Source organism: Leptodactylus fuscus, chromosome 7 (assembly GCF_031893055.1).
Source record: "Leptodactylus fuscus isolate aLepFus1 chromosome 7, aLepFus1.hap2, whole genome shotgun sequence".
NCBI classification, from domain to species: Eukaryota; Metazoa; Chordata; class Amphibia; order Anura; family Leptodactylidae; genus Leptodactylus; species Leptodactylus fuscus.
The window spans coordinates 79,879,275-79,899,188 of NC_134271.1; the positions used below are offsets into that span (position 1 = coordinate 79,879,275).

At 43.2% G+C, this 19,914-nt stretch overlaps 1 protein-coding gene across 18 annotated transcripts in view; it reads left to right on the top strand.

The window, feature by feature from the left end:
- NRXN3 (neurexin 3) overlaps nt 1-19,914 on the top strand; it is a 338,395-nt gene that overhangs the window by 116,169 nt on the left and 202,312 nt on the right. For 15 of the 18 annotated variants that reach the window (XR_012717248.1, XM_075282340.1, XM_075282345.1 and 12 more), the window contains one exon: nt 2,053-2,079. The exons of the other annotated variants lie outside the window; for them this stretch is intronic. Coding sequence is in view for 14 of the 15 variants with exons in the window: in XM_075282340.1 (XP_075138441.1) it covers nt 2,053-2,079 (27 nt within the window). In the remaining variant the exon portion in view is untranslated. The remainder of the gene's footprint in view (nt 1-2,052; nt 2,080-19,914) is intronic. 18 annotated transcript variants of the gene reach the window in all.

Sequence of the window (19,914 nt, forward strand, 5' to 3'; positions counted from 1 at the left end):
CCAGCCACACTCTCTACATGGCCCAATGACCTGTGTGGTCCAAGGGAGTTTCCCTTGTTTCTGACCATTACCTTTTTACTCTCTGTGGGTGCAGACATTGTGCAGGGGCGATGAGAATTGCTGCACTTTGCCTGCTTCTCCAGCAGTAAGAAGAATGTAGGAGTGGTGAGACGCCATCCCATCCTCTACCTTCCAGCATAAGCGATTTAATATTCAACAAGGATTTTATAATTCAACAAGGCGGCCATTTTGAACTACTCCATAGGTACATGAGGACTAGCTGAAAATTTCCGCCTTCCCTGAAGTCTTTGTATTAGGTTGCTGGAGCAGAGGATGAACGAGATGGTCTCCTTAGTTCTTCCACACCCTGCAAACATTCTCCTGCCTTCCATTTCTTCTCTTTGCCAATCTTTTGTGATCTCTTCCTCATTCATCTTGTGTCTCCACCCAAATCAGTCTCCTGGCACCTTTTGATGTTGCTGAGATTCAGATCATCCTCCTGCAATGGTGCAGTCTTTTGTAGTGCGACAAATGGAGACTGTGTTGGGTCATTTTTAACTTTCTTCATCCTGTGCTTTTCGTGTTGTGTGATGTTTGTACACCGTTCGTATGTGTTTTTAAGTTTTTTAGCCTTGTTCCATCATCAGCCATGTTACCTCAAAAGATGGCACTCACTACCCTTCAAAGGCCTGAAGCCTGCGGCCCGTACAGCAAACAGCCTTGAGAACAGAGCGTGTTGAGCAGCATTTAGGGGTGTGCACAAACCCATACTGTCATTCCTATACTACAGCTTATGTTCAGAATGGAACCTCTATGTTTTTAGTCAAGTTTTAATGGTAATGGAAGATCTGAACCCCCACTGTACACCTGTACCCCCTTCATCCGTCTCTGGGTAATTGTCCTTCTCTGGTAATCTGGTGTCTATGGAGAGAACCAGTAATGTAAGGATTACCCTCCATAAACCTTCCTTGCCCCCTCTGTTTTATGTCCATTCCTATTTTCACGTCTCTTGGATCATATGAATTACTTTCTCATTCACCCTCTCATTCACCCCTTGTCTCCCTTGCCCCTCTCTGATAAGTTGAGGTTCTGATCTTCACTTCTCACTGGTTAATGCTCCCTAGCATTGGCTCTGCCTTTATTTGTTCCCAGAATTTACCTACTTTTGCCCCCACTATTTGCTGATCCCACCGGTTCTCTGAGGGTGTTTGCTCCCACTTTTCTGTTGCGGTTGACGACACATAGCAAACCAAATCGCACGAAACAGCCATGAGCCGGAATTATAATTCTCCATTCAGCATCTGAACTCACAATCTCTTGTCAATTTACACTGGAGCTGGGTATTAATGGTGCCTTCTCCCTTGTATATATGGTGAAGGATATTCTGTATTCTATACACAGCACGTGTATGTGATGTCCAATCATGAGCCATTCACCACTATAAGAGAGACTGCACCTTCTATCAGAGGCTGAGCTCTAATGGAATCGAATGATGCCTGCTGTATATATGTTTGTTTCATTTGATATGGAGGATGTTTAACCACTCATATATACAGGACTTTGGGATCAGTGATGTTTGGGGTTTATCTATATGTTCGGGCCCCTGACTTGCTGAGCCATACTGCAGCCACAGCCACTTATTTTTCTATTGCCCCAATATCTCCCTGTAAAGATGGCTGAGGGTTCTGGAGCAATGTGTTTGTGCGGTTTGCTGTTTGTACGTGGCCATTTTATAGATAAATTAAGTTTGTACAACTCCCATATTAGATTGTAGGTAAACCGAGCCAGGAGCTGCACAGATGATAGCGCCTTGCATGTAGGACATGTCCCCTCTATTACGTTAGTAAAATCTTTCCAAATACACAAGCCCCATGTCACGTATTAGGCAGTTTTTTCTGGCTCCTCCTATTGTGCTTACACCTAGTACTATAAAATGGCCACTGTTGTTGCGTGTGTCTGTCCCCGGAAGGGTGGACCTCACTGTTTTTGGATGACTGCAGCTGTAACCTTGAAGGATACGAATTCATCTTTCATTTATTTTTTCCCATCTAGACTGTATCAGGATAAACTGTAACTCCAGTAAGTTTATACCCTCAAATCTCATTTTGTTCTTTCTATCTCATGCTCTTGTTGTATAATTAGCTCCTCTGATTTGCAGATTTATGCTCTTGTGTTGCTTTTGGACACATGAGAGCTCTGGGTGTCTTTGCCTCTGTTGTCCACAATCTTGCTTATACTGATGTATTAAGGCTGACACCTAGTGGTCACTCTGCAAACTGCAGGCGTGCTCCAAAAACCGCTTTTACTAAAATGTTATATGCTTTTACAAAAATCTGCTACCTATTTGATGCTCTAAGATGAACTGTAAATCCATCATTAAACTGCACCCTCAGGGATAATACATACACTTCTTTCCTTGCTTTGTAAGATAAAAGTGAGAAGTAGGCAACCTGCCCTGTGGAACTACAATTTTTCTGTTCTCATAGAGGACATGTTGCGTTTTGTAGTTCAACCAAGGGCTGCCAAGCTATTAATTGATAATTCTAAGATAAAAACACAATTCTAGTTTGTATACTCTCAATATACTCAGATTAGCATTTTATATCGTGTGGGGACCATATCAGAGTGCATGTGTCAAGAATTAACCATGATATGTAGTGCTGATATACACGGCGCTGTGTGCCCTGAGATGAAGGTAAGTTACACAAGCACAGCAGCAGTGTTTAGAGGTAAGTGCTCATCTATACTCATTTAATGGCTGAACCAGACATCTCCATGTGTCATTGTTTGTAAACCTTATTTAAAATTGCATTCCATTGACAAAATCAAAATGTGACCCCACCTCAAGCAGCAAACACTTAAGGAGTTGTCAGGAAAGGGAGCTCCCACTTTCAGAAGATTTCCCGTTTTCTCCTTTGTGCGACTTCCCTCATTATCTTTCTGTGCGCTGTTTTGTCTTAGTTTTGTGTCTTAGGTGGCAGGATGATTTACCATTTCTTTTCATTGGTTTTGACCCCACAGTAACCTGCTCTCAGACTGGATCCACAGATTGATGTTGTGAAACATAGGGGCTGTTAGCTGGCACTTGGTGCTGTATAGTAGATGCCCAGGAGTAGTGTATTCAGGGGTTCTTGTCTTCAGTGCTAAATCTCTATATTTTTACATTTTGGTGTACTTTTTCTGTGTCCTAGTCCTCATGCAAATGTTCTGACTCCCTGTGTGCACTTTCTGTTCCTGGCTGGGTGATAGATCGCTGTAATGTGTGCATTGTCACCAGGCAGTGAACCTGGTACAATGTGGGGTGTGCACAATTCTAGACAGAGAACTGCAATGTTCTCTCTTTGGGCGTTCATGTTCTTTTCTTTCTCTTGTTGAAAGGAGAAAAGTGCTCTGCATATACTGGAGAAATAAAAGATCATACTGTACATAAGGTTATTGCCACTCCTTTCATAAGTATTCATATATTCCAACAAATATGTTGTGTGTATGGTGAGGAATATATGGTTATGGCAGATTTAGACCCTCAAGTGGAGATACTGGGACGAGTCGCCATTGTTATGGCTTACATCATTATCATTATGATCATTGTCATGATCTTTACACCTGGCATAGTCAGTGCTGGCATGGTGCCATTCCTCCCCATCTCTTTTCGTTATGGAGAGGATTATATAATAAAAAGGAGATTGGCGCAGGAGAGCGCAGTGACAGACATCGGTGATCATCTCCTCATCTTGTTTTCATTAGTTTTTATACGCGAGGCCTTAGAGAGGTCTTGATATTGTGGCCCATGAGCATTATTATTCAAATGGAGAAGGCATCATACTGGTAATGTCCTGGTGGTTATGCTGCACCACAGGCAGAGGTCACATAGATTTTACAAAGTATAATGGCTGGATTTTCATGAGAGATTTTTCATCTCCACACGTTCAATAGGTGAAAGTAACACTTCGAAGCTGCTTCATTGCACAAAGCTGCCTCAGTGAATGGTACTATTGGCGGAGCTCTGCAGCTTTCTTCTGACTTTTAGATCTGAAATTCTGGCTTACTGCTTCTTATTACTGAGTAGTCAACATATAACATACGGTGCACATAAGCCTGCTAACCATTAGCCTGCTAACCCCCTAGCAGGTGCATTGAAAATCCTCTAGAAAATATCACTTTTTAAAATTTTTATTGCAGATTTTGAATTTATGTCTCTAAAATAAATATTAGCGACCTATAACTTTGGTGTCTTATTGACATTTTAACCCTTTAGCAATCATTAGAACACAATTCAGCCTTAAACCAGTCACCTTTTATCCCTCTCGGAATCTCTGTTTTCATGACTTTTAACATTTTATTTCAAAGTAGCGTTACAAGACCTTGTATTTTGATTGTACATGAGACTTCTTTTTCCAGTTTTTATTATCTTTTTGTTTTTGAGAGGTGAGATGAACAGAAAACATAAATTTGGACATGTGAATTCCTTATTACGGCCAGGTTATCTTTTCATGGATGTGTTGTTTTTTCCCGATAACCTGGCCATAATAAAGAAATCAGAAATTTTTTATAAGTTGCACAATATAGAAGTTTTCTGTATTCGTGTTATGCATTGGCAATTGATGGTTACATTTTTATTACTTCTAGTAAAATATTTAGCTTATCATTGTCTACAAATTTCAATATGGTTATGTTGTGGAATAACCCCCTTGACCAAACCATGAGCTGCCTGTAGTGGATTGAGATCCACTGATCATAATATTAAAGTCTGCTTTTTTTGTACTCTTCTTGAGTTCTATCTTTTTATAACATATGATCTCCTGCAATGCATTGCCTTCTGAGTTGTGTAACTATTTCTATATCATTCTATAATAGAATGCTTGGAGTAAAAACAACACCCCCTCCCCTTCCCAATGCACCAAAATTTAGAAACACCAGGGTCGGCATAGTGATAACCTGTAGCGCGAACACAAAATAAGCAGTAAAGTTACTGCTCCTTATATGTGGACTAAATGTAGAGTGATTCTCATTAACGATGCCTGCAAATCACAGCTCATTAGTCAGATGGATGTTCCCTGTAAGAAGGCACGGCTCCTATATACAGAATGGAGCCCACCACCATGCCCAGTATCTAATACTGATAAAGGAATGATAAAGGTTTAGTTTTGCCAGCTTAGTCTCTGCACACATTTTCAGGTTTCCATTCATTCCTCTTCACTTGCACAGAATAATTCTGATCACTGTAATGTAGATTTCGCACATCTGTGGCGATTCTAGGCTGCGTCAGGGAGAAGCGAGTGAAATCATCTGCATAGGAATCTGTATAATTATTTGCATTTTCGCAAACATGATGTTGATGAATCAGCCGTGGTGGGAGTCTGAGATTCATGTAACGAAATTCTGCTTAACATATCTAAGAGCCTCAGTTTCTTATGTTTCACCTTCAGGCATATTGGGACAGCCGACAGGATGATCGTCCTTTATTACTCTCTTTTTCAGGGCTTAAGATATTGAACCACAGTCATACAAATGCAGAAACACATTGGTAAAAAGTATCGCCACACACCACTCTGATATTGCTGCTATGTGCCACTCTTGATGTTATTTGTCCTTCTGATATTGGAACGTTTTGTCTAGACAGCTGCATAATGCAAAACTGCGGTTAGATCGGTTTTATTTTGAGGGGCAGAAAAGAAGAATCCATACCCACTATGTAAATAATCCTCTGGAATCGGTGTAGGAGTAACTCCTATTAAATGATGCTAAGAGCATGAGTTAGTAGCGGCAATGAAAGGTTCTCTTTAAGATGACCATATACATGAGATTGTTCACAGATATCAGATTCTTAACAGGTTTCACTAAATGCAGCTAGATCTTCCATCTGGAGATGTATTGCCAGTTTTAGTTCACTAGCCTGCTCCATTTTATGTCTCCTTCAGAATAATTATAACAAACCCCTCCGATGTCCTAATCTATTGCGCTGAGACCAGTGATCATGTATTTGTCACTACTGTACAAGCCTCTAATGGCTGTAGTTTACTGAAACGCAAGTTAGTGCTCCTGAAATCCTGCGCTTTATGTAAGTTAAGTTGATGACCTTGACCTGATCACTTTAGCACATAGAAGGCTGGTCTAGTGCCATCTGCTGGCCAGTTCTTACACTGCGGCTCCGCCTGTTAATATTGCTAGGACAAGATGAGACAGAGTTACAGTTGCATACAAAGGGTGGTATATAACTTAGAATTATGCGCGAAAACTAAATTAACAAGGTGATCAGGAATCTCCTCTCCTCGTCTAGTCTATAGATTAAATAAGATTCAGAAAGAGGAGGATTGGGAATGAGCTGAGAGAAATATAAAGAAATAACATGATAATAAATAATCCCTAAAAAAGAATTGTGTATCTGTGCCCAAAGCTTTGTAGACACCCTATACTGACAGTACCCTTTATAAACACCAGGATGATAAAATCATCAGCTGACACTGTGACCAGCAATAAAATCCACTAAAGAGAATTGTAAAAATCTCACTAGATCTGTGCATGTAGCTCTGTCTAAAGTCTTTAGAATTGTGATATCCTCGAGATACTAGCAGGGGTTAAATGGGAACTTCATGGAGAGCCACTTGTATCAAAAGCTCCTTGAAACTCACTTGTTGGGAATTCTAGTCTATCCCCAAGCTAACATAATTGACTTAAGGCCAGGCCAGCCCTTGTCCTGAATACTTGAAAATGGGTACATTGCTTGCCTGTTAAAGTTTGTACTGCCAGTGAGGCGGGTAACATCCTTTTAGCAAATGACCTTGACTATCGAGTCAATGCGTACTCTATTACTGGCAAGCCTCCTGCTGACTCACTGTAGTGAAAAAGCTTAAGGAACCTCAGACATTCAACAGTTGTAAAATGGAATCATCTCATTTAAATGGTCACTAGCTTTATCCATAGATATATTAGATAAGACAGTCACAGTGAGTGGAGGGGGAGGTTCTTTTCTCTATTTTACATAGTGAATACACACATTTATGCAAACTGTTGCTCTGTGCAATGGTCTGAAAATTCTGCGGCTCCTGCAGCTTACAATGTTAGAAAAAAAATATTCTATGTACTTTTATCTACTTCTGACTGCTTGTATGATTACTGATGGGATATTATGATGTTTTTCCTGCTTGCCTGTATGTACTTGTGTACTTATCCAATGTTCCTGGATATCCTTATGGGGTTTTCTCAGCTATCTCTTCATTATTGTACAGTTACTCCTGGTAGTATGGAAGAACAGTATCAATAATGAAAAGGGAAAGGGGAAGACTTCTTATTGTACGTACCCCCAGCTTGAGAGAGACTTGTGCTGCAGAAAAACTGATAGGACATCATGCAAGAGAATGCACATAATTCAACTTTTTGTTGTGTGTGTGGGGTGTGGTCTATGACCAGCCACAATAGTAATGTATAGAATCTCCCAAAAAATAGTGAAGAAAAAGTAGCTTTAAAAAAAGGTTCTAAATCGCTCCTTTCCCTAGAATACATATAAAAATAGAAAATGACTGTGAAACACAAACACATTAGGTATCCCTGTGTCTGAGAGTGCCCGGTCTACTGAATATAGGGTATCTGCAGTGCTCCTGTTCCGTCGGGAAGGGGTTAATAGGAGCACTGCAGATACCCTTATATACAGCCAGACTGAATACCAAGTGGGGGAAAAAAAATCCCAGTCCTCAAGCTCAGGGAAGGGGCAGACAGACAACCATAACACCCCCTCCCCTTCTCCAGCACCTACTGCACCCAAAAACTCCGACCATTTAAATTTTTGAAATTTTCCAGTAGCTGCTGCATTTTCCCCCTAGGCTTATACTCGAGTCAATAAGTTTTCCCAGGTTTTTTTTGTGGTAAAATTAGAGAGGTCGGCTTATATATACGGAGTATATACGGTAATTTTTTTGTTTACCTTTCCAAAGTGTCTCTCTCTCTCAAATGTGTGTGTGTTTGCAAGTTTGGGAACCCTTCAAAATGTACTATATTTCTGTATAAATTTAACCTAAACGTACATCAGACTTTTACATAAGTACTAAGAGTAGATTGAGAGAATTGTTAGGATTAGCATATAATTTGAAAGTGACATTACAGTAGAGTCGGGTGCTCTCAATCAATGGGATGGCAATCTGGTGTCAACAGGAGAACTGGAAGGAGATATGGAAGTTCTCAAATCCATCCCCCCCACCCCCTTCCCCGCCCCAAAAAATAAAGTATAAAAAAGTTGTACCTATAATTTACAATAGAAAACTTGTATTGGTGCGTGTATTTAAAACTACAAAATCTTTATTAATTCCAAGTTAAAAGATCTATGGTACATGAATCTCTCCACTAAAAAATATAGAATGAAACGGCCAAGCTACTTTCGCATGTGTTTAATTTGGTCACATAAGATGTTTTTCACCGTAAAGATTTTGTAATTTTATTACCCCATTTTGGATAGTGACGCATCCATACAGGATTTTTTACATTTATGGAGGTGTATCATGGCATGAACAAAAGAGATTTCAGAGGACCTCAGAAGAAGAGTTGCTGATGTCAATCAGGCTGGTAAAGGTTATAAAATTTTCTAGCGAGTTGAAACTCCTCCAATCCACAGTTAGACAGGTTGTGTGGAAATGAGGAATTTTCAAGATTAATATTACCCGCCCCAGGAGAAGTCCACCAACAAAGAGCATGGCAAGTAATAGTCCAAGAGGTCCAAATTCAACCCAAGGTAACCTCTAAGTGACTAAAACTATTTTTCACATTATTGTTGTTTGGCGTCCTACTGCAACAGTATTTTGGATGGATGGGACCAAAATGGAGCTTTTTTGGTTCAACCCCTTGCTAACTTCTGCTGCAATAGTACGGCAATGTTGGAATTTTTAAATATGGTGCCTGTTCAAAAGAAGAGCAGGCGTCTTAACTGTCAGGTTTCCACCCTGCGGTAATGCCTGGCTGTAATGCCCACGTTCAAAATCTCCTCTGAACTCAGGCATTAACCCTGTCTGCAGCCGCCTCTCCCCTTTTTGACCCCCCCCCCACCCCTTGCTGTCTCCCACTGCCCACTTACTTTCAGATCTGAGGGTGAATCACACACGTTGAAATCATGAAGGCTCCCAGGCCTGTCATAGTAATGTTTCTGTTGAAGCTTGTTTGCCATTGTTGATCCACTTTTCACAAATTTGAAAAGCAGATCAAGGCTAAGACCGGGCCCCACGTGGTGTAAACACAGAGGAAAAAAAACCAGCTTTTTACAGTCACTGTGTAGTGGATGGAATTCTAATGAATCCCATCCCCGCAGTCAGTGGCTTAACTAGGAATGACGAGCCCCGTGGCGAGCTTTTGACATGCCCCCCCCCCCCCCGACCGACACCGAAGACCTCGACAGACCCGCTCCTACGCATATCTGCGCGTTCTATTATGCCCCATAATGGCCCCTCATCACAGTATTATACCCCATAGTGGCCCCTGCACACAGTATTATCCCCCATAGTGGCCCCTGCAAACAGTATTATCCCCCATACTGGCCCCTGCACACAGTATTATGTTCCTTAGTGGCCCCTGCAAACAGTATTATCCCCCATACTGGCCCCTGCACACAGTGTTATGTCCCTTAGTGGCCCCTGCAAACAGTGTTATGTCCCTTAGTGGCTCCTGCACACAGTATTATCCCCCATAGTTGCCCCTGCACTCAACATTATGCCCCACTGTGGACACCCATAAACAATTATTATACTCTGGGGTCTTTTCAGACCCCAGAGTATAATAATCGGAGACCGGGGGGAATAAAAACATAAAAAAACTACTGTTACTTACCTGTCCCCCGGCTCCTACACGGTCTTCTCCGCTGCTGTCCTTGTTCAATGACGTCGGACATCATATGACCTGGGACGCAAGCCGGGTTCATGTGACGTCAGAAACGTCAGGAAGGAGACCTGGCAGGATCGTGGAGAGGTAAGTAACATGTTTTTTATGTTTCTTACCTCTCCCGGTCCGCCAATCATTATACTCAGGGGTCCGAAAAGACCCCCGAATATAATGATAGCAGCGGTAGCGGCTGTCACCGGGCCCCTAATGTCCCGGGCCCTGTGGCAGCTGCCTCCGCTGCTATGGCGGTAGTTACGCCACTGCCCACAGTGCAATTAAAGTATGTGCAGCAGATCTAACACAATTTCCAAAACCGTTGTGGTTTTGGAAATCACAGGATGTCAATTATACCTATAATATAAAAAAAGGTAGCAGAAAATCTGCAAAGGAAACCTGAGTGAGTATGAAGAAATGCGGATGCCACACATACCGTACATCATATGCAGATGTGTGAAGAAGGCCTAAAGGAAAATATCAGGATATCTGTCGGTGAGATGAATCTTATCCCTTTTTCAACATCTGCCATACTATTGCGGCAGATGTTGGGGCTTTAAACATGGCATCCACCTCAGCTACCAGGTCTCTGCTGTATTCTACAGTGAAGACACAGCACTAATGCCTGTGATCAGATCTCACTCTGTTCGTGGGCATTGTATGCTAGGAACTCCGTCCCTCAACGTAAAGAAAAATGGTTAGCCTCAATAGCTATGTAATCCTATCCTATTTGTGGGTTTGGATGTTTGTTCCTCAATCATGCAAAAAGGGCTGAACGGATTTGCATGAAATTTGCCACATACATAGATGGGAACCCCGATTAAAACATAGGCTACTTTTTATCCCGGTAAATGACATCACTACACGACCGCAGTGAAGGAATATAGGTTCACACAACACTAAAGGACCTGTGATGATGACATCACAGGTCCTTGAGACATTCTATGATAGGATCATGCTAGGCAGTGAGGGAGCTGCACACTATTTTGTGAGCGGAGCTATATAGGATGAAGCTGGACAGTGTGAAAGCTGATGAAAATGGAGTCTCATGGAAGATCAGGAGATTACAGAACATGCAGGATGTGTGTGGGCAAGAGGAGTATATCGGGTGTAGAGTTTCAGTGAGTACAACGGGGAATGTGGTGTTGTGCCTCTGATGGGGGAGGGGGGAGAACTTTGGCACATTTCAGCAACATCTGTTCAGCCCTTTGTAACACAGAAGCTGCTCAAACAGTCACATAACAAAACCTCTGTAATCACAATTGCCCGATGTAGCAGAGCTTACGCAGCGCTGTAGCACACCTCTGTAGGCTCTCCATATGCCAACATGTACATACAGCTGGGTATCCTACGCATATGCAGCGATGTAGCAGAGCCAAGACGTGGGAGCAGGCTGATTGAACTTTGGCACGTTTCAGCAACATCCTTTCAGCCCTTTGTAACACAGAAGCTGCTCAGAACATAAGAACATCCCTATAATCCAAATGGCCAGATGTAGCAGAGCTTAAGCAGCGCTGTAGCACAGATCAGTATGCTCTCTATATGCAGAGATGTACATACAACTGAGTATGCTGCGCATATGCTGCGATGTAGCAGAGCCGAGACGCGGGAGTAGGTGGATCATCCACAACAGCAATTGGCTAAATATAAGTGGCTCAGCGCCAACACCAACTTGAAGGCGAAGTCACGGGCATATGCTAGTAGTCTATAGGACCTGCAATTAAACAAAAATCAATGAAGAACCGAAAAATGTAATGACCCTCCTTTCACTACACTTGAAATAAATATATAAATTAAAAATAAAAACAAACAATTTAAACATCCCCATATCTGAAAATGCCCAGTCTACAAACATATAAAAATATTTTTCCCATACAGCGAATGCCTAAGCGGGAAAATAAATCAAAAGCACCAAATTGCATTTTTATTGTCTTTTTGTTACCCGTAAAAATTTGAATAAAAAGTGATCAAAACTTCAGACATTCCCCAAAATGGTATTACTAAAAAGTACATCTGGCTCCACACAAAAAAAATGCCTTTATGCATGATATATATACCGTATTTTTCGGACTATAAGACGCACTTTTTTTCCTCCCAATATGGGAGGAAAATGTGTGCGTCTTATAGTCCGAATGCAGCGTGCGCAGCGTCTGTGTCCCGTCTGTGCGAATGAAAAGAAGAGCAGCACGGTGCCTGCCTGCTCTGCCCCTCCTTCCCTGTCTGTGTCGCGTGTTTGCAGGAGCGAGATCTGAGAGGCAGGGAAGTAAGGGCGGGCCAGACAGGTGAAGGAAGCGTGGTATCAAGCTTGCAGAGAAAACCACGCCTCTTTCACCCGTCTGGCTCGTCCCTCCTTCACTGCCTCTCAGATCTGGCTCCGGCAATGAAACCACACAGACAGGGAAGGAGGGGCGGGCCAAACGGGAGGAGGAGGCGTGGTTTTCTCGGCAAGCTTGAAACCACGCCTCCTTCACCCGTCTGGCCCGCCTCTACTTCCCTGTCTGTGTGGCTTCATTGCAGAAGCAAGATCTGAGAGGCAGTGAAGGAGGGACGAGCCAGACAGGTGAAAGAGGTGTGTTTTCAAGTTTGCTTAGAAAACCACACCTCCTTCACCCGTCTGGCCCGCCCCTTTTTCTCTTCTTACATAGCTTCACTGCAGGGTGTCTCCATCCATGGATGAGATTAGATAGAATAGATAGATAGATAGATAGATAGATAGATAGATAGATAGATAGATAGATAGGAGATAGATAGATAGGATAGATTAGATAGATAGGATAGATTAGATAGATATGTTCAAATCACCCCCATAGCCCTACAATACATATAAAACAAAAACATTACTGTGAAACACATACACATTTGGTATCCCTGTGTCCGAAAGCCCCCGGTTATATTTACATTGTAGAAATGTTGTGAAAGGACCTGAGCTGAGTAGTTCATGAGATAAATGTCTAATGGCCTTTTTGACTTGTTTGATTTAGTTATCTTTATCTACTTTTAGGGCTTTTGTAAAATGAAAATCTAATAAATTCTGAAGGGTTCAAAACCCTTTAAGCAACACTATAGGTCACACAAAGAATAGACTGTACAGATCTATGAGCTATACAGTGTCCATATACCTTACATCCAGAGGCGTAGCTAGGGGTTGAGCACAGGGGGGGTGAATAATAATAATAATACATTTTATTTATATAGCGCCAACATATTCCGCAGCACTGTACAATTTATAGGGTTCAGATACAGACATACATAACAAAGAACGTCATTTCACACAATGGGACTGAGGGCCCTGCTCAAAAGAGCTTACAATCTATGAGGTAGAGGGGGTGACACAAGAGGTAGCAGGGGCGGCATTGCTTATACAGTGTTCAGGAATTGTGGATAGGCTTGTCTGAAAAGATGCGTCTTTAGTTTGCGTTTGAAACTGTAGAAATTGGGAGTTAATCTCTTAACACCCTTCTGCATGGACTCCCGGCAAACACCCTCGCCCCCCTCCAGTCCACCTTAAACTGTGCTGCTCGCTTAATCCACCTCACCCCCCGATCTTCATCGGCTGCTCCCCTCTGCCAGTCCCTCCACTGGTTACCCATAGCCCAGCGAATTGAGTTCAAGCTACTAACGCTAACATACAAAGCCATCCACAACCTGTCCCCTCCATATATCTCTGACCTCATCTCCCGCTACCTGCCCACACGTAACCTCAGATCCTCCAACGACCTCCTACTCCGCTCTGCCCTCATCCGCTCCTCACACAACCGTCTCCAAGACTTCCCCCGTGCTTCCCCCATACTCTGGAACTCCTTACCACGACACATAAGACTGACCCCCACAATCACAGGATTCAAGAAGGCCCTGAAGACTCACCTATTCAGGAAGGGCTACAACCTCCAATAACACTATCACCTCACTGACATCTATACAGTCTCCCCCTCTCCTTCTGTCTCTATCCCCTTCCCTCATAGATTGTAAGCCCTCGCGGGCAGGGCCCTCTACCCCACTGTGCCAGCCGATCACTGTTAGTATGATATGTACCTGTATATTTTGTGAATTGTATGTAACCCCCAAATGTAAAGCACCATGGAATTAATGGTGCTATATAAATAAACAATAATAATAATAATAATAATAATTAATCTTATTGTCCGGGGTAGAGCATTCCAGAGAAGTGGTGCAGCTCGGGAGAAAGTAAGTGTTAGATCATTGAGTGAGCGGAGAACACGGGTTGGGCGGTAGACAGAGATGAGGGAAGAAATGTAGGGAGGTGCGGCATTATGGAGAGCCTTGTGGATGAGGGTGATAACTTTATATTTTATTCTATAATGAATAGGCAGCCAATGTAGTGACTGGCACAGACCGGAGGCATCGCTGTAGCGTCTAGCCTGATAGATGAGCCTGGCCGCTGCATTCAGAATAGATTGTAGAGGGGAGAGTTTAGTGAGGGGAAGACCGATTAGTAAGGAGTTACAGTAGTCAAGGCGAGAATGAATCAGAGAGACAATAAGTGTCTTTAGTGTATCTCTGGTAAGGAAAGGGCGTATTCTGGAGATGTTTTTGAGGTGGAGGTGACATGAACGTGCGAGTGATTCAATATGAGGGGTGAAGGAAAGGTCTGCGTCAAATATGACCCCGAGGCAGCGGGCATGCTGCCTAGGAGTTATAGTAAGGCCTGAGACTGCAATGGGGTGAACATGTCCAAGTGGCAGTTTTCCTATAGGTATAATGGAAGCGCCTCTGCGGACTTTCTGTGAAGCGCTGCAAGAAAACCCACGATTCGTTACCGCCATGGGTTTTCCTGTGGCATTTTTTTGCTGTAGCTCACTACGTGGAGCCTTAGCACTTAATAAAGCCCAAGTGCCATCTTAACTAAATGAATTGCTCCCTTATATTATGCCCTTATATAAGTGACCCCCCCCTTGTAATGCCCTGTATTAACCCTGGGGGTTATATAAATGACCCCCCCATAGTCATAATGGCCCCTAATGAATCCTCCCTTATATTTCCCTCTCGTAGCAACCCCTTATACTATTAAAACACCCACAACTGCACTAAAGAAAAAGAAAAAAAAAAAGTTACTCGCCTACCTGCCATCCCTTGGTGAAAGGAGCCGCCACTGCCTCCTCTTCCTGATCTGCACTCTGCATGCAGGGTCCACGCATAGGTCGTCTGCGTCTCAGCGCAGGAGGTGCAATGCTATGACGTCATCGCGCCGACCTTTGCCGAGAGCAGATGTTTTGTCTGGTCTCGGAGTCTTTGTAAACCGCAGGCCTGAAGTGGGTTGAGGTTTACAAGATAGGATGGGTTTTAATTAGATCAGTGTCTGCAGACATAAATTTAGTTAAAAGTAAAGCATTAATGGCAGCCCCGTGGTGGGCCCCACAGAGTCAGTGTGCCCAGAGCAGGCGACCCCTCTGCCCCCCGCTAACCATGCCTCTGCACACATCGAAATGCTCACCCACTCTGATTTCCAGATCCAAACACTTATTTTTTCACCCAGACTCTCAGGCAGTGGCGTAACTAGGAATGGTGGGGCCCCGTGGCGAACTTTTGACATGGGGGCCCCCCCACCCCCAACCGACACCGACGTCGACGACCTCGACCGACCCCCTCCTCCGCACTCTATTATGTCCCTTAGTAAGCCCTGCACACAGTATTATGTCCCATAGTTGCCCCTGCACATAGTATTATGTCCCTTACTGGCCCCTACACACAGTATTATCCCCCATAGTGGCCCCTGCACACAGTATTATTCCCCATAGTGGCCCCTGCACACAGTATTATCCCCCATAGTGGCCCCTGCACACAGTATTATGTCCATTAGTGGCCCCTGCACACAGTATTATCCCCCATAGTGGCCCCGGCACACAGTATTATCCCCCATAGTGGCCCCTGCACACAGTATTATCCCCAATAGTGGCCCCTGCACACAGTATTATCCCCCATAGTGGCCCCTGCACACAGTATTATCCCCCATAGTGGCCCCTGCACACAGTATTATGTCCATTAGTGGCCCCTGCACACAGTATTATGTCCATTAGTGGCCCCTGCACACAGTATTATCCCCCATAGTGGCCCCTGCACACAGTATTATCCCCCATAGTGGCCCCTGCACACAGTATTATGTCCATTAGTGGCCCCTGCACACAGTATTATCCCCAATAGTGTCCCCTGCACACACTATTATCCCCCATAGTGGCCCCTGCACACAGTATTATGTCCATTAGTGGCCCCTGCACACAGTATTATCCCCCATAGTGGCCCCTGCATACAGTATTATCCCCCATAGTGGTCCCTGCACACAGTATTATGTCCCTTACTGGCCCCTGCACACAGTATTATGCCCCATAGTGGACACCCATAAACAATTATTATTCTCTGGGGTTTTTTCAGACCCCAGAGTATAATAATCGGAGACCCGGGGGAATAAAAACATAAAAAATTACTGTTTCTTACCTGTCTCCGGCTCCCTCGCTGTCTTCTCCGCTGCCTTCTCCGCTGGCGTCCTTATAAAATGACGTCAGACGTCACATGACCCGGGACGCAGGCCGGGTTCATGTGACGTCAAGAGACGTCAGAAAGGAGGCCTGGCAGGATTGTGGAGAGGTAAGTAACAGTGTTTGTTATGTTCCTTACCTCTCCCGAGCCGCCGATCATTATACCGGTTTGTACTGGTATGCTAATTAGTTCTCTCGCAGCGATAGGGGCGTCCCCATTGCTGCTCAAAAACCGACTCCAGCACCGCCTCTATCTTCTTCTGCATCCGCCCCTTCCTTCTTCGGCTTGACGTCGGACGCCTGCGCAGTACGCTTTGTTCGGCGAACTTCGCCGAACAAAGCGTACTGCACAGGCGTCCTAATTAGCATACCGGTACAAACCGGTATTTTGAACAAAAGGCGCGGCGGAGATCACTTCCAAAGGTAGGAGACGAATAGCCTTTCTAAAGACTATTCCAACATGTTACCTAGGAAAAAAAAGTTTTTTAATGGTAGAATAGGTCTGACAGGAGGCCGAATTGCAATGACATGAGTATAATAAAGCGTGATTATAAAACAGTGGTGAAAAACGATAGCCTCAGTATCCACACTCGATACAGATTTATTCACATGAAAAGCCACACAATCTATCTGAATTTTAGATTTTAAATACAAATGTTGAAGTGATTTCTATTGGTGGCACAGCAGATGTCTAGGTGGTGTCCAGCAGTGTGCCAGCATATTCTTAGATATGGATTCTACTGTTTGAGTGAAGCGTCTTCTCGAGTTATTCAGATCTTGTAGTTGGAGGCAGATACTGAGTCTTTCATGTAGTCACACAGAATAAAGTCTCGGGGTGTTCGGTTTAGTGATGCCAGTTCCCCATTGGTGAATCGTGGTTTCCAGTGCAGCCAATCCAAGGTTCTGGTAAAGTCTAATTGAGGTATTAGCATACCTTGAAATGGAAACGTGTAGGTGCACCATCCTGCTGATAGACCTTCTCTATCTGTGGCGTAAGCCAATTCTGTAATAAGTCCAGGAAGGAGGGGCCAGTGATTGTATCCTTGTTCACAGAAGAGACAGTAGACTTTTCCTCTGTTCTTTGCACAGAATACATTTAGTTTGAGTCCCTCATGTGCCTAATGTTGTGGAAATTGACCTTCCCACTAGGGTCAAAGCAGAGTATGGGGTTAATATTGGATTAATTTGTGACTTCTGGATCATGCATAGATGTTAGCCTCGAGGTGTACCCTGCACCTGTGTCAGGCTATTCTTCTTTTACTATTCTTTTTCTGATCTGCGTCGCCTTTCCTGAGAAATTTCATACTACTTTCATATGTAAATGAATTTTCAGACAGCTCATGGGGCGTTCCCCTTTGCTCAAACAGCACAGTGGGAGTCCCCTGTGCTGTCCAAAAACTCTCCAGCGACTCCTCTGTCTTCTTCTGCCAGCCACCTCTTTGCCACGTCCCCAGCCGAATCTTCATCCAAAAGCGCTGACTGCACATTTCCGTTGGCCATTTTCCTGTGACCTCTTACAGGAGCGCTCACTCGGCCAAAGGAAAATGGCCGACGGACATGCGCAGTCAGTGCTTTTGGATGTCTGGAGACGCCCCCTGTGCTATCTGAAAACTCATTTACATATGATAGAAATAAGAAATTTCTCAGGAACAGTGTCGTGAATCAGAATAATAAAACTATTAGAAGAATAGCCTTTGTTAAGGCTATTCTGACGTGTACTTAGTTAAAAAAGGGATTCTAATGATGGAATCCCTTTAATATAGTGGTGTGAAGACTTCATGAAATGGGGTGTCGATAATCATAGAAGTCAGAGGAATATGCAATCTGGACAGTTGGGACTTCACTAGGGTAGATGTGTATACATTTTAATGTAGACCCCCATAGCTTGTTTTCGTCTACATCAAATTTTGGGCAGACAAGCTGACACAACCCCTGGCCGCACACATTCAGCGCTGACTCACAAGTATAATGTTCTTTATTCTGGCCTTTTTGAAAGGGAGTTCTGCAGATGAGTGCAGCCCCGGCACTCATTACTCAGCATTCTGCACAATGGAGTGACATCAGTAGCAGTGTTCGCTAGCTGTTGTTAGGATATTTAAGAACGTGGAGCCTGTGGGAACAGACGCAGTTGTATGACGTCCTTGCAGTATTTCTATTATTCTGATCATACCCTTTCCTTATACGGAGTCTGGAACATTCCTGTGTATGGATGCCTTGCTTTGTGTGCAGATTACTTGTTATCAATGTGTTTGCAATAATTTGGAGCCACATAATAATCTGCCTGCAGAAATGATGACAATGGTCATCATAAGCAGATATTTTGCAGGAGTAGTGACTGAAGATGGGGTCACTCACTGCTTGTGCCCTCTGCTCATGGATAAAGACAGGGCGATGAAGACAATGTATAGTACTTTTCCAAGTCTGTGTTTCTGCATGCAACTTTTCATTAGTTGTGAGAAATCTATGAAAGTGTCATATAATGTTAATGACATTAAAATGCTAAATATGCTAAATATGTTCAGACTTATTTCTTCAATTTGTATGCCACCCACCTACTTGTATGTGAAAATGCAGATGCATTAATAGATTTGGGCAAGTGACCATTCTCATTAAAAGGTCACTAACTTTTTAGACAAGTTAAGCGTCATTTCATGTGATTCTGGGACCTACATGTAATGCACTTTACAAATGTTGCTGTTTTCTGCCTGAAAAAAAAACCTTCTAGCTAATTTGTTATTCACTCCTTGTTACTATGGAAGGTCCACCCATAAATACAGTAGTCTAACCCTTAAGTACTATCATGGTGTCTATCATACACATATCATTATGATAGACACCATGATAGTACTTAAAGGTTAAAGAGGCTGTGAGACAGACATGTTTGCAGACAGCTTTCTCTGTGCACAGCAGACACTAAGAGAATTCTACAGTTTCTACAATGTGACTAATATTTTATCTGCAATAAACACAGACAGTAATCGACTTACTTTTATTATGCTTAGATTTCTCTCTGTCTGTGTCCAGGATGTTTTTGTCTGCATCATGCCCCGTATTTGCAGTCCAGATTCCCTGTATCTCCTATATTATGTTCTCCTAGGCTTTTCTCAGCAATTTGTGATTTTACATGTTACTTTACAGTTACTCCTGGCAGAATTACATGTAAATAAACCAGTAGTAGTAATGGATGGGGAAGGGTGGCATACTGCTCCTTATTGTACTCGAGCACAGCCTTAGACACAAATGCAAAATGTTCTGCAGCCATAACGGGGCTTTTAGCATCATAAAAATTGATAGGACATTATATATGAAGGCTTATACAGTCATAGAACTGCCCAGCAAGACCCTGCACATATTAACTGCTGTTTGATAACCCTTAATCTTAAAAAATATAGCAGGGCATCACTGAACACTACCAAGGTGATACATGCAATTCTGCACTAAACTTTCCACATCTTCCCAAATTTGACCACTTCTGACATAAATACTGAATTTCTGTAATGAAAGTTACTTTTTCAGTATTTTGCCTCAGGTTATTTCTACTATTCATATAGCTGTAGAGCTGACCACAGACACT